Genomic DNA, 16624 nt, shown 5'->3' on the forward strand with positions numbered 1-16624 from the left:
AAAGGGTTGTGTTCTTGATATTCTTTTTGTAGACTGATTTGAAAATTTTAGACCAGAATTATTTAACCTGTCAAAACTTTTCAATATCATATTTTTTCTTTATATAAATAAAATGAAAATTGCCACTTTAATAAATTTACTCCATTCCATTTATTCATAAAATGAATTTTGTTTCCCTACCTAAAGTCCAGGCTTTTTTTATATTATCCAGATCATCATTTCTAATAACAGAGATTAAGTATTTAATTTAGTGCATCAACATTAACCCAAATTTCTGAGTAAAACTGGAACGTATTTTATAATTACGGGTGCCGGAGTTAAGTCCCTTTTGTTATATATAATGTTAGGGATGATGTCTAACAATTACAAAGTTTGAATCAAATCCATTTTGTATATGCAGAAATTGAGTGAAAGCGCATCAAAACTTTAACCAAAAATTAAAAGTAACAAGGAGCATAATTCAAGATACATAATATTGGTGCCAGAGTTATAGATCTTTTGTCATATGATGTGAAATAATGTGAACATCTACATTTAGTTTGAATTAATTCTGTTTTAATAATAACCGAGACTGAGTGAAAGTGCATCAAAAATTTGCCTTAAATTCTTAGTAAAAAAGCACATACTACATGGAAAACTGGTTCCGCAGTTATGGCCCTTGTATCATGTTATACGAGTGATGAAGTGGAACGACTATTGAAGTTCCAATCAAATCCATTTAACAATAACAGAGATAGGGTGAAAGTGCATCAAATCTTAAACTTGAAATTCTAAGTAAAAATACCGCACAATTCATGGAATATTGGTTCCAGAGTTAAGGACCTGAAGTGGGAAATGTGGTATGATGTGAAGCAACTATTTTAAGTTTGAATTTAGTCCATTAGAGAGAATGTAAGTGCATCTCATTCTAAGAGAAAAGGGCATTCGTAAAATTTTGGTGCAAGACAAGAATTATGGAATTTGTTTCATTTGAAGTGGAACAATTATTCAAAATTTAAATTATAACAGAACATGTAAGTGCATCAAAATCTATGTAAAAAAGGAGCACAATTCATAATATACTGGTGCCAGAATTACTGCCTTGTGTCATATTGTGGGTAATGATAAGAAACACAATAAATATTTTAAGTCTGAAGTTAATTTAATCCATAGTATAATAATAAAGTTAATGTGAAGCGCATCAAAACAGGAATCTGGAATGTGGACACTAAAGATAACTCAAGGTAAGTATAATAACTTTCGATATATTTTGTATAGACCAGCTAAAAATAAAATCAATATAACTAAATTTATTATATAAAATTTATTATATGTAATATAACTTAATTTTTTCATGTAAAAAATATACGATTTAACTGAATAACTAACACTGCAGGCTGTTTTGGCATGTTTTACTGAGTGATTAAATGGCAAGAGAGTTTTTCACCTACTGACTGAAAAACACTCTAGAGTTTTTATCATGTTTTACCCAGTAACTGACACTCTAAGGAGAGTTTTCAACATGTTTTACCCAATTAACTAACATGAAAGAATTTTTCACTGAGTAATTTACACTCTAGAGAGCTTTTTAGCACCTTTTACTGAGTAACTAACACTAGAAAAAATTTTCAACACATTCTACCGAGTGACTAAAGCTCTATAGATTTTTTCAGCACTATTTACCAAGTGACTAACATTCTAGAGAATTTTCTACATAATTTACAAAGTGACTAACGCTCTAGAGAGTTTTTCAACATGTTTTACAGACTTCATGAATAATAACTGCCTACAAACTGTTAAATCACATTCATTTAACCTTTTACTTAAATTTACCAACAACAATAGAAGTTCCTGAATTTGGAAAAATTTCATAAACAATCTGAAATCATCCATTTTTTTCATCATAAAAAAATACTGTAAAAGTATCTTTGTGACTTGATAAAATGTTTTCTGGATAGCCTTAAATATAAAACTGACGCGCATTCAAATAAAATGTATGAAAATTTAGACAAAATCAATCAAGTAGATCTACATTTCCAAAGTATAATCTACTCCTATAAAGAAAATAGCGTGTCTTGCTGAGTATTAGGCTTTTTAATAAAAGCTGAACACATTAACTAAAATACATTAAACTGCAATCAAAAGCCAGCTGACTAAAACTTTGAATTTGCTTAAAGTTATAACAGTGCTAAAGAATAAATCAGTTATTAAAGATGTACGAGCGAATGTTTTCTAACGTTAAGAATTTTTTCGTACCCTGTGAGCTTGAAGACATTAGTTTCTAAGACAAACAAGAGCAGAAAAAACATAGGTCACCGAACTCGTTTTAATTTTATAGGGTATTTTCTTCACCCACTGTTTACGCATTTCTGAAATTTTGTAAAATTGAAAAAATGTTGGTACTTTATAAAACATATAATATCCTACTTAATCTTACAGGGATTTCAGGTCTTACAGGTTAATATGAATATATGGTGATGTCAGTATTATATAAGCATATCTGTCACTAACAAATCTCTAAATTTTACGTTGACATAATTACCCCACCCACTTTATTTTCAATGGAAAAAAACGTATTTAGATCTACAAAAAAAATCTGACGTTAAGATTTTCAAAATATTTTGCAGCATTAATGACACACAAAAATGCTTCAAAATGGAAAGAAAAAAAGTTGGGGGTCACTGTGCATCTAAGAGATTTATTAAGAAAAAACTGTTAAACAAGAGGGCCATGAAGGCCCTGTATCGCTCACCTGACCTATTGACCTAAAGATCATCAAAATTAACATTCTGACCAAGTTTCATTAAGATATGGTCATAAATGTGGCCTCTAAAGTGTTAAATAGCTATTCCTTTGATTTGACCCTGTGACCTAGTTTTTGATCCCACATGACCAAGATTCTAACTTGACCTAAAGATTACCACGATTAACATTCTGACTAAGTTTCATGAAGATACAGTCATAAATGTGGCCTCTACAGTGTTAACAAGCTTTTCCTTTGAAATGACCTAGTGACCTAGTTTTTGACCCCATCTGACCCAGATTTGAACTTGACCTATAGATAATCAAGCTTAACGTTCTGACCAAGTTTCATTATGATACGGCCATAAATGTGGCCTCTACAGTGTAAACTAGCTTTTCCTTTGATTTGACCCTGTGACCTAGTTTTTGACCCCACATGACCAAGATTCGAACTTGATCTAAAGATCATCAAGATTAACATTCTGACTAAGTTTCATGAAGATACAGTCATAAATGTGGCCTCTAGAGTGTTAACAAGCTTTTCCTTTGAAATGACCTAGTGACCTAGTTTTTGACCCCATCTGACCCAGATTTGAACTTGACCTATAGATAATCAAGATTAACATTCTGACCAAGTTTCATGAAGATACAGTCATAAATGTGGCCTCTACAGTGTTAACAAGTTTTTCCTTTGATTTGACCTGGTGACCTAGTTTTTGACCCCGGATGACCCAATATCAAACTCGTCCAAGACTTTATTGACGGTAACATTCTGACCAAGTTTTATTAAGATTGGGCCCAAATTGTGACCTCTAGAGTGTTAACAAACCTTTCCTTTGATTTGTCCTGGTGACCTAGTATTTGACCCAAGATGACCCAATATTGAACTCGTCCAAGATTTTATTGAGGGTAACATTCTGACCAAGTTTCATAAAGATTGGGCCAAAATTGTGACCTCTAGAATGTTAACAAGCTTTTCCTTTGATTTTACCTGGGGACCTAGTTTTTGACCCCAGATGACCCAATATCGAACTCGTCCAAGATTTTATTGAGGGTAACATTCTGACCAAGTTCCATTAAGATTGGGCCAAAATTGTGACCTCTAGAGTGTTAACAAGCTTTTCCTTTGATTTGACCTGGTGACCTAGTTTTTGACCCCAGATGACCCAATATCGAACTCGTCCAAGATTTTATTGAGGGTAACATTCTGACCAAGTTTCATTAAGATTGGGCCAAAATTGTGACCTCTAGAGAGTTAACAGTCAAATTGTTGACGCCGCCGCTGCTGACGGACGACGGACACAGGGTGATCACAAAAGCTCACCTCGAGTACTTTGTGCTCAGGTGAGCTAAAAATGGTGGATTTTGTTATTTTTTGTTCTTTTTGTTTTAATTTAAATTTTCTAGATACTAGGAAGTGCTATCTTGAAAACTTTTATTTTATTTATAGCTTAACATTATATGTATCAGTCAGAAAAATATCAAAACCAAATCTGATCTACTTTAATAGATATTTAAAATTACCTACCCCTACCCCATTGTAAATCTTACGTCAATTTTAGGCAAATGCCAGTCAAAAATAAGGGTGAAAAATTTTTTTTTGCAAAAAGCATAATATATTTGGTTAAATGGTACATTATTAGGTATATTTTAATTATTTAGCATTAATTTTTGGCAAAACTTTTGTTAGAAAGCAATATTCGAACAAACATTTTTCAAAATGGCGGATATCCTGAAAAAAACGCTCGTACATCCTTAAGGGACACAAGATTGTAGTTTTCGGGCAAACTTCATTTAAAAACAACTCACGAAATGCTCCCTATGATAACCCATTGTAGTAACTTGATGTCCATCTTTCAGTCTGAAGTATATTTACCATTCATTAAAAAAACAACAGAATGTAGGTTAATCTGATGACCAGAGAAAATCATGTTATGAGTCTGTTGACCCAAGCTTCTCTAAATATAGATCTTACTTTTAGTCTCAAGGTCACTGTGATATTAACCTCTGACCTCTTGAACCCAATCAGCAGAGATCATCAACTAATCGTGCCATGCAGTTTGATGGCTGTAGGCTCGAGCATTCACCAGCCTCTGATAAGAAAGCATTTTAGTCTCAAGGTCACAGTGACATTGACCTTTGACCTACGAAACCCCAAATCTCTAGATTTTGACAAGAGATTACTTAGTCTCAGGTCACTGTGACCTTTACTGTTAACTAACAGACCCCAAGTTAACTACTGACTATAGAAAATCATCCGTTTAACAATCCTAGCGAAAGCAGTCTTCAGTTATTGAGTGGAAACTTTCTCTGTCTTGAGGTCACTGTGACCTTGATCTTTGAACTACTGAATCCCCCAAAAATAAGGGTTCATCTACTGACAACAGATAATCATCCTATGAAGACTGACCACTGCAGGCTCAATCCTTCTCCCAGTATTCACTGCAGGCACTTTACCGTCTCAAGGTCACCGTGACCTTGCCCTTGGACAAAAACTGTCTCTAGTCATGCATCAGAGAACAAGTTGCCTATCATCTGATAGATGTGCCAACTGGCAGACACAGGCAACACAATATACCCTCACTTCATCAAAAGGATGGGGGGTGGGGGCTGTGGAAATGTGCATAAAAACTGGGTAGATAAATTATGTGCTATCTTAGTTCCTAATCATTTTGATTATAGAATCAAATCTAACACTTCTAAAATGACATCCCATCTCGTGATGTAAGGAAAGCTATATTTGGTTTTGAACACTGCTACAACTTAAACGTTGCAAAAAAGTGTTTAAGAAATCAAAATTTAAATTCATTTCCTAAGCATGTACATTAAAATCAAAACAAAGAAGTCAATTTTGTGATAGAAGTTATATTCAGCTTAACTTCTGATTAAAAATAAATAAAAGTCGAAAACAAATATATAATGCAACATCTTAAGAAAAACTATCAATTTAGTTTGTTGCTCAATGGCTGTTAATCAGCGTTAAATCGTTTACACTGTATATGAATACTGTAAAATCATTGATTTTTCATGGTAACTAAATTTCTAGGTTTTGGCCAAAAATGGCTACATTTTGTATTTCGTTTGATTCTGAATTTATGATTTCAAATTTGAAACATAAAATAAATGGCAATTTTACATATTCATTAGGATCTAATTTCACGGATTCCCTCATCAATGAATTCCAAAACACCAGTTCCCCACGAATATTAATGATTTCACAGTATGAAATAATACATAGAAAAACCAAACTAGAGCTATCACTGAATGTGAGGCATACCCCCAGCAAAGGGTTGTTTCATATGGCTGCATAAAATATAATGTTTCATATTTGCCTAAAAGAAGGATTTTATATGAAAAACATTTAATTCCTTTCAGTGGAGGCAAGTTAGTGTCTTAAATGTGAAAAGTTCAACACAAAAAGGGAGATAATTCTACCATTGTTCTATATAATTGTGGTTGTGCTATGTATACCTTTTCTTATAGCCATCGATCATTAATTTATAATTATGTAGTTTCAGTAAATCTCTTTCAGAGGATTTATTCAAGTTTAAGACTAAGTTTAGAGTAGTTAAACTAAATGTATGACCACAGAAGACTGGTGCCCCCAATCCCTGCCACTGCATGCATATTTTTGACTATGTCAAAGGCCATAACTTTGGTCTGGCTGTGTGAAATCCCAATTGAAACACTAGGCAACAACTGCACATGCTGAATAACAACTCTATGTGGTTTGATGACTTTAGGTCAAATACACTTTGAGATATGCATGATACAAATTCAGACAGATGTACAGACAGATGGACGGACAAGAGCAACTCTAAGCAGGGGTACAAAAATGTGAGAAATTGAGTATAAAAGTCCTCGCGTTTAATATTTCCTTTCTTTAAATACATTACAGTGTCTAGTTATAACTAATTACCTTCAGTGGAGTCAAAGATGTATCAAGACAGATGGATGGAACAAAGTGATTCCAATACAGCCCCACCCCATTAAAACTCCTTTGCTGTGGGTATTATAATTAAAATAAAGGTGCAATGTCACTTCAGCTAGCAAAATCAAAGTAAAACACCACAAAACTGTTAATTCACTACAGAAAACCCGTGCTGAACGAAACTGCAAGCACACCACACACAACTGTTAATTTGTTAGCAAAGAACCAGTTCTACAGAAGCTGCCCGCAGAGCACCTACTTTCCGATAAGTCTACGTTTCTCAGATCTGTGGGTATACGCTCCATCGTCTTCATCCATCATCTCGATAAGCTGAGAGAGATCGCTCGAGTCTATCGGAGCTATAGATATATCTCGAACAGCTCGGAACTGACCACAGTTGTTCAAATGCTCATTCTCCAAGCGGAAAAAGTTCCATACAAAACGCCTGAAAGTATTCAAAATGCCACAGTCAAACCTGTATTAAGTTAAGGCAGCAACAAATTCTCGTCACTTAAGGCAGGTAGCTGTTTAAAATAAAGTTGAAAATAGATCAAAAAGTCAAATGGGAAGTTACCTGACTGGCTGCTAAAGGCAAACAGATGCCTAACCTTTACCCTGCTAAATTACTAAAATGGACAGTTCCATTATTCAATTTGGACAGTACCACTTATTATTTGAAGGAGTGTTCACTGAATATTTACTGACTGAATAGCTAACAGTGCAGACCAGAACGTGCAGGCTGATCTTGGTCTGCACTGGTTGCAAAAGCAGAAAGCAGAATCAATTGCCTGCAGCAGGCTGAAGGTTAATACAGGTGATTGATAAGGTAGTTTCAACTGTACATACTTAAGTACTGTACCTCATAAAGCGTGCAAAGTGTTCCAGTGGTAACACAGTCTGACTAAGAGACCAGGGTCATGAGTCCAACCCCCGCCCCCAAATCCTCAATGTTAAAATAATAACATTGGGACATCGGGTACCGTATATGGGTGCTTTAGACCTGGCAGTCTAAAGAACCAATGAAGCTTCTGGAATTGAAATGTCCTTCTGTATTTTGCACTATCCTCCCACTAACGTTAGTAACAGCCTTATGGAGGAGTTGCCAATATAGGTTATCAGTGGTGGTTATAAATATGGTAACAAACAAATGAACTGTACTTCAAACAAATGACATTTAAACAAAGATTATTTACTGTCTATCAAAATATTATAACAAGAGGACCATGATGGTCCTGAATCGCTCACCTGTTCCCATATGACCCAGTTTTGAGTATGACGTCGTTTTTTCTATTATCTGACATAGTGACCTAGTTTTTGAGCTCATGTGACCCAGTTTTGAACTTGACCTATATATTATCAAGTTAAATTCTGACCAACTTTCGTGAAGATCTATTGAAAAATAAGGTCTCTAGAGAGGTCACAAGGTTTTTCTATTATTTGACCTATTGACCTAGTTTTCGAAGGTACATGACCCTATTTTAAACTTTACCTAGATATCATCAAGGTGAACATTCTCACTAATTTTCATGAAGATCTCATGAAAAATATGGCCTCTAGAGAGGTCACAAGGTTTTTCTATTTTTCTACCTACTGGCCTACTTTTTCACCGCACATGACCCAGTTTCGAAACTTGACCTAGATATCATCAAGGTGAACATTCAGATCAATTTTCATGAAGATCCATTGAAAAATATGGCCTCTAGAGAGGTCAAAAGATTTTTCTAATTTTAGACCAACTGACCTAGTTTTTGACTGCAGTTGACCCAGTTTCAAACCAGACCTAGATATCACCAAGATGAACATTCAGACCAACTTTCATACAGATCCCATGAAAAGTATGGCCTCTAGAGAGGTCACAAGGTTTTTTTATTATTTGACCTACTGACCTAGTTTTTTACGGCACGTGACCCAGTTTCAAACCTGACCTAGATATCATCAAGGTGAACATTCTGACCAATTTTCATGAAGATCCATTCAAGGGTATGGCCTCTAGAGAGGCCACAAGGTTTTTCTATTTTAAGACCTACTGACCTAGCTTTTGATCGCAGTTGACCCAGTTTCAAACTTGACCTATATATCATCAAGATAAACATTCAGACCAACTTTCATACAGATCCCATGAAAATTATGGCCTCTAGATAGGTCACAACTTTTTTTCATTATTTGACCTACTGACCTACTTTTTGAGGGCACGTGACCCACTTTCGAACTTGAACTAGATATCATGAAGATGAACATTCTGACCAATTTTTATGGAGATCCATTCACAAGTATGGCCTCTAGAGAGGTCACAAGGTTTTTCTATTTTCAGACCTACTGACCTAGTTTTTGACCGCACATGACCCTGTTTCGAACTTGACCTAGATATCATCAAGATGTACATTCAGACCAACTTGCATACAGATCCCATGAAAAATATGGCCTCTAGAGAGGTCACAAGGTTTTTCTATTATTTGACCTACTGACCTAGTTTTTGAAGGCACGTGACCCAGTTTCGAACTTGATCTAGATATCATCAAGATGAACATTCAGACCAACTTTCATACAGATCCCATGAAAAATATGGCCTCTAGAGAGGTCACAAGTTTTTTCTAGTATTTGACCTACTGACCTAGTTTTTGAAGGCACGTGACCCACTTTCGAACTTGACCTAGATATCATCAAGGTGAACATTCTGACCAATTTTCATGAAGATCTTGTGTAATATATGGCCTCTAGAGAGGTCACAAGGTTTTTCTATTTTTAGACCTACTGACCTAGTTTTTGACCGTATGTGACCCAGTTTCGAACTTGACCTAGATATCATCAAGGGGAACATTCTGACCAATTTTCATAAAGATCCCATGAAAAATGTGACCTCTAGAGTGGTCACAAGCAAAAGTTTACGCACGGATGGACGGACGACGGACGACGGACGCTGTGCTTGATCACAAAAGAAGCTCACCTTGTCACTTTGTGACAGGTGAGCTAAAAAGCAGAATGCTTCTAGATTATCAAACAGAAAATGTATAAAAATGTCTGACATTATTTCGTTTCCTATTTAAACATACGAACTAAATATTTTCGATAGGCAAAGTCATTAAATACCTATAGATTTTGTTCATTAGCTTTTCTCAAAGTTAGATATATATACATTTCTGTGGTTTACAGAGGTTGACTATTGTTGCAACAACAGTTGTTAGAGAATGGCCTGGCATGGATAACTACTGTAAGCAGAATAGTAGTAGCAAAAGAAATATAAGAACCTTTCACTAGTTGGAGGTTGGAACTAAAAACTCTGGATCTAGGGTTACTGGGTAACTGTTTAGGCAGTTACAAGGCTCTGCCGAGTTACAGCAAATCAGTTACCCCTGAGGCAGATATTTTGATCCGATCCTTCAACTAGTGATAGACTCTTTTTCTTGCATGCCATATTCTTTAATCAATATAAGAAATGAAGTAAAACGATGCTTTTCTTATGTGCACTTCTTTCTCATAGTAGCAAATGAATTTACGCTTTCGTTCATAAATTGCAGCACGTAAGTAATCTTACACCCCTGGGTGTAGGACAAGTTTTTCTAGCATCAGCTAAAACACGGGAAAATTCTGTCTGGCATGCAAGAAAACATTTTCTTATCAAGCATACCTGAATATTTCCAAAGAAACCAGCAGTGTACGCAGTATTTCACTATGCACCAACAAACCTTCACCTATTGATACCGTCAGGGACCATATAAATCGTAGAATAAAATCTTCAACAATCGCAAAATAGTAATAAGCCTGAAAGTAAAAAAAAAAAAGTTGAACCAAAATTTAACCAAGGCCTAACATCTGCTTGGACAGGAGGGGCATCCAACTAGCAAGTTTTCAAAATTCAAGTACTTTATCAAGTTTTTTTTTATATAGTTTTAATCATTTTAAAGGGTTTTTCAAGGAAGAACATCAAGTTCAAGGACTTTTCAAGGTCTGTGTAAATACTGTAAAAATTTGAGTTCCTTTTAAAAATGATAGTTACCTTATAAGCATAAACAATTTCCTCTCGGAGGAATCTATTTTCACCAGCGCTGGAATCTAAAAGGCCCCAATCCATCTTTAGATCCCAAGTCAGTGTATAACAAGAGCTGAATACAGCAGACACAATCCAGAGATAGAAAAATGCATGTGACTGTCTGTGCTGGTCTCCATACAGTTCTGAAACGAATAAGTCAATAAAATGCACAGCAAAATATTGATAGATGAAACTTAAACACAATATTCAATGACCAGACTGAATATCGACACGAAAGAACATCAACACAACAGAACATTGACCCAACTACATACCAAAAGACAGTTGGTCAAAATGCTGTGACAAATTAAGGGGTGCTGCATTTAATATAAAATTCCACATGTGGTAAATAACTTATATTAAGAGACTATTATATATCAGAGTTACTTCCCTTACACTCTCAGTAACTTTTGCAAAAAACACATTGTCAGTATTTGTTCATCTTTTTTCTTCTTGGTTGTGTCAATGTTCAGTAGTGTCGCTTAAATGTAGATGAAAGGCTGGGTAGTTGAAATGCTGTATCAATGTTTTGTCATAAACCCTTTCAATATACTGTAACATCCCTACTATTTGTGGGTGACAACTTTTCATAGATTTTTCCGTTTTTGCCCATCAATGAAATTTAATCTCAATGAAGAAATAAAACTTCCATTTATTTTAATGTTAGAAATCTATGAATTTACAACCCTATGAAATTGACCAAATCAATAACTTTATGATGAAAACAAAAAAGCAATTTTGGCCAAATCCATAATTTGTGCCGCAACAAATTGCTGTTTTGGCTAAAACCACAAAAATTGGTGCCAGCTAAAAAGTAAATGATTCTAACACGAACCGATTCATTTTCCTATTAAACAAAGAAGGCTGGAAACAGTGAATTATTAAACAACAATTCACTGTTCTGACGTTACAATTATTACGTCATAGTGTCAAGCGGTGTAGCGGCGCGCTGGAAAAGAACCCGACTGAAAACGGGCAAATATTCAATGCATGCGACAAAGGTGTACTTTAAAGTCCTTGATAACGTGTTAGAATCGAAATAATATATCTCATTAAGTGATTTGCTCTTGAATAAATCACTGTTTGTCGTTCAGATGCGTAGCATTATATCACTCGGGCTGCGCCCTCGTGATATAATTCCTTCGCATCTGAACTCCAAACAGTGATTTATTCAGCGACAAATCACCGATGAGATATATTATTTCTTAATTTTATTATTTCACAGGTAGAGATGTGCTGATTGATAACAACAGTAACAAATATTTGGAATAAACTGTCTATCACATAACTGTCAGAAAAAAATTTCACTGTTGATTCTGACATCTGAACAATATACTCAAAATAATGTTAACCTAGTCTTGTAGAATTATTCACATTTTTTAATGATGAAATTAAGAAATAATTTATAGCAAAAGAGTATTTTATCACTATTTATGCACGATGGGCGGTAATACGTCGGGCGTAATAATTTCACGAGGGCGCATCCCAAGTGAAATTATTTTTACGACGTATAAATGCCAGAGTGTATAAATAGTGTTAAAAAACACGGTTTTGCTATAAATTATTTCGATTCTAATATGCCCTTAATCTAAAACAGTAGATATAATATAGTACTGTAGTGCTCTTTCTTGGTTGCAACAAAAATTTTGACGTCATTGCACATTAACGCAACGTCATTCTAGCATAGGTGTGTTTTAACAGAGAAAAGCGTATTAGAATTCATGCATAATGTATCTTTAAAATTAACTTTCCAGAAAATATCAAATATGCTATCGCGGTCGATGTTAGGAAATGTTACACAAACCTTTCTGGAGGTGATACATGGTAGAGAAAAAAGCTGTTAAGAACGTTGTGGAATATTTTCCTGCATTTATCACATGAGGAAACACTAGTTTCGTGTCTCGGTAACGCCGCAAGCACTGGGCGAATCTGAACCATGCTGGTAAAATACTGACAACTGTCCGAATTCCATACACATGCTTTGTACAAACTTGTGGTTCTAAAAAGAAATATACAGTATTACATCATAAGTATAGCATATGTTCTTTTTGATAATGATATAAAATTAATTAATTCCGAACAAATAGTAACACAAATCTGACACAACAATAGCTTACATTTGTGTGTGTGCATTTTACAAACTACACATTAAAAATTCTGCTTGACATTTACTATTTGGGCGCCCAGAAAAGGGTACCTAAAATGCACCTTTAAGCACCAAGACAGTACATAAAACCTACACCTGATTTTTCATAGACCTTCAGGCCAAAAACATTTCAAAATATTACAAGACAGAGAAGTACAAGTAATATTTCATATGTTGTTTATGGTGTATTAGCCTGTATTTAAACCATTTAATGTAATTTACTTACTTGAAGGGTTAGCATAGCTGTGGACATACTAACAACTGGCAGGTGAAATTGTCAGAGGGTAAAGTAAGTGTGAATTACTAAAAGTTAATAAGTATCCATTACCTTGCCTTTTTAAAAAACAAGAGGGTCATGATGACCCTGGATCGCTCACCAGAGTAATATGTTTCAAATGTCAAACTGATGATTTTTAGAAATTTTTTGGAAAATTTTCCAATGTACAATCAAGTAACCCCTGGGGCGGGGCCAATTTTACCCCGGGGGTCATGATTTGAATAAAGTTTGTAGAAGTCGACTAGGCAATATTACACATCGAATATCTAAGATCTAGGCCTTCTGGTTTATTTTAAGCAAATTTATGAAGATTTCCCAATGTACAATAAAGTAAACCCTGGGGCTGGGTCAATTTGACCCTGGGGGGTCAAGATTTGAACAAATTTTGTAGAGGTCCACTAGGCAATGCTACATGTCGAATATCTAAGCTCTAGGCCTTCTGGTTTATTTTTAGAAAATATTGAAGATTTTTCTATGTACAATCAAGTAACCCCATGGGGCGGGCCAATTTGACCCTGGGGGTCATGATTTGAAGAAATTTTGTAGAGGTCCACTAGGCAATGCTACATGTCAAATATCTAAGACCTAGGCCTTTTGGTTTATTTTTAGAAATTTTTTGAAGATTTTCCTATGTAAAATCAAGTGACCCCTGGGGCGGGGTCAATTTTGACCCTGGGGTCATGATTTGAATAAATGTTGTAGAGGTCCACTAGGCAATGCTACATGTGAAATATCTAAGCTCTAGGCCTTCTGGTTTATTTTAAGAAAATTTTTGAAGATTTTCATATGTAAAATCAAGCGACCCCTAGGGCGGGGTCAATTTTGACCCCGGGGGTCATGATTTGAACAACTTTAGTAGAGGTCCACTAGGCAATGCTACATGTCAAATATCTAAGCTCTTGGGCTTCTGCTTTTTGAGAAGAAGATTTTTTAAGGTTTTCCTATGTAAAATCAAGTGACCCCTGGGGCGGAGTCAATTTTGACCCCGGGGGTCTGATCTGAACAAATTTTGTAGAGGTCCACTAGGCAATGCTACATGTGAAATATCTAAGACCTAGGCCTTCTGCTTTATTTTTAGAAATTTTTTGAAGATTTTCCTACGTAAAATCAAGTGACCCCTGGGGCGGGGTCAATTTTGACCCCGGGGTCATGATTTGAACAACTTTAGTAGAGGTCCATTAGGCAATGCTACATGTCAAATATCTAAGGTCTAGGGCTTCTGGTTTTTGAGAAGAAGATTTTTTAAGATTTTTCTATGTAAAATCAAGTGACCCCTGGGGCGGGGTCAATTTTGACCCCGGGGTCATGATTTGAACAAACTTGGTAGAGGTCCACTAGGCAATGCTTCACACCAAATATCTAAGCTCTAGGGCTTCTGGTTTTTGAGAAGAAGATTTTTAAAGTTTTTCCTTTCGGTTGCCATGGCAACCAGAGTTCTGCATGGAATTCAATTCTTTGAACAATTTTTAGAGAAGACCATCCAAGGAACATCCCTGTGAAGTTTCATCAAAATTGGCCTGTTGGTTTAGGAGGAGATGTTGTTTAAAGGAAAGTGTGGACGGACGGACGGACGACGGACGACGGACGGACGGACGGACGCCGGACGGTGAGCGATCACAATAGCTCACCCTGAGCACTTTGTGCTCTGGTGAGCTAAAAATTAATGACAGATATTTCTAAATGTAAAAACTTTCTGCTAGTCACAAATAAAACATAATGAAACATATAATCAAGACTATTCAAATATGAAATTTCTTCATGGAAAATGTCTTACGATCAGGTCCTATCCAGTCAACTTCAAACGCATAAAAACATGCCATGAATTCAAAGTCAAGAAGAACTGTAGCCAAACTGTTTAACTGGTCAGCAAGCCAGAAATCAGCGAACCCTACATGATGGAATGGTGCAGTGAATATTCGGAACTGAAAAATAAATAGATCACATTCTCTCCTTAAACTTTTAATGGGAAAATGTAAAAGTAAATTTGTGATCTGAACTATACCATAGTACCCATCTATAATATATTAACTAACATTTACCAACAACTGGCCCCCTGAAACAAACATTTGGATTCTAATCTTTACTACAGTAAAAATAAGCTCGAATCTTGTCTGCGCATTATACATGGGTATTTATGGTAGTATTTTATTACTGTTCTTTGAAAATCTCGTATTTTAGATTTGGTCACCTTAAGGGCTGCAAAAAACTAGATTACATCTTTTGTTATTATATTTAGAAAAACATGTTCTATATTTAGAAACAAAAGTAGCTAAAACTCACCAATATTCGGAGGAGCCACATCCTTGAACTATGATGGAAAATTTTGATTGGATTAATAAGAAATAGGAAAAGGAAGCCAGCCAGCGCCAGAGGAAATATGTAAGCTGATACGCCAAAAACTCCACTGAACAAAAATAACAGTGTGCTGACACACCATATCACTGCCAGTCCTGTCGACAGCTGAAAATTATCATAGCTTATATGTGAAAAGTACAAAATAAACATGTTCATTTCAATAAATAAATTTGCATTAACATGTTGCATATTTACGAATGGTCGTATCCTAAATGCTTACACTACACAAATACATGGAATAGTTTCAATTCATGCTGATGATAAAAACAGTGTTATCAGTTTGCTAACCGAGGATGAAATAGTTCATGAATTGCTGCTTCCAGACCTTTTGTGCCTGTAAATATTCAAGAATTGCCAAAATCTGACTAAAGACGTGTCTTGGAAAACATGGAAATATGACTGAAGGAGAATTCGCATAATTTGCAAACATTTCCCTGTGGCATTCTTTTCCACTTATTTGAGTCGCGCCATGAGAAAACCAACATAATAGCTTTGAGACCAGCATGGATCAAGACCAGACTGCACATCCGTGCAGTCTCGTCAGGATCCATGCTGTTTGCTTTCAAAGCCTATTGTAATTAGAGAAACTGTTAGCGAACTGCATGGATCCTGACCAGACTGTGCTGATGCGCAGGCTAGTCTGGATCCATGCTGGTCGCAAAGCCACTATGCTGGTTTTCTCATGGCATGGCTCATATAGTAAATGCAAATTGTCATATGTCTGAAACAATTTATTGTGATTTTGGCACTGAATGTTTCATGACTTCTTTAAAATTTGTGTTTTTTTCACTATCACATTTTTTTGAAATGCCTGTAAACAATGATGTATGTTCTGGAAGAAAAATGTTGTCAATATAATTAGTTGCCATTTATAGTACATGTACCACTTCAAACAGGAAAAATTTTGCAAAAATGTTGGTCATTATCCAATTCTAATATGGCTAACAATGCTTTAATCATCACAACATGTTATGTTGACATTACGTCAATGTGATATTTAACGCCATGTACGCATCAAGAAATAGCGCTTCCAAATTTTATAAAATATTTTACTTAATAACTTTTTAACGAAATGTCACATTGCACAAATGTTTTATTAATTTATACACATACTGAATTAGTTATTCGCTTTGCTAAATAATTCGCAATAATTTTCGCTCGAACTGA

General features: G+C 35.3%; 1 protein-coding gene across 1 annotated transcript in view; it reads right to left on the reverse strand.

The window, feature by feature from the left end:
• Positions 1-16624, reverse strand: part of LOC123556007 (xenotropic and polytropic retrovirus receptor 1 homolog) — a 56262-nt gene that overhangs the window by 11568 nt on the left and 28070 nt on the right. Inside the window, exons 9-14 of the mRNA XM_053524280.1 lie at positions 15383-15562; positions 14877-15024; positions 12484-12678; positions 10647-10822; positions 10278-10411; positions 6912-7097 (exon numbers count right to left, since the gene is read on the reverse strand). Of these exons, the coding sequence (XP_053380255.1) occupies positions 6912-7097; positions 10278-10411; positions 10647-10822; positions 12484-12678; positions 14877-15024; positions 15383-15562 (1019 nt within the window). The remainder of the gene's footprint in view (positions 1-6911; positions 7098-10277; positions 10412-10646; positions 10823-12483; positions 12679-14876; positions 15025-15382; positions 15563-16624) is intronic.

This window comes from Mercenaria mercenaria, chromosome 15, assembly GCF_021730395.1.
Source record: "Mercenaria mercenaria strain notata chromosome 15, MADL_Memer_1, whole genome shotgun sequence".
Lineage (NCBI taxonomy): Eukaryota > Metazoa > Mollusca > Bivalvia > Venerida > Veneridae > Mercenaria > Mercenaria mercenaria.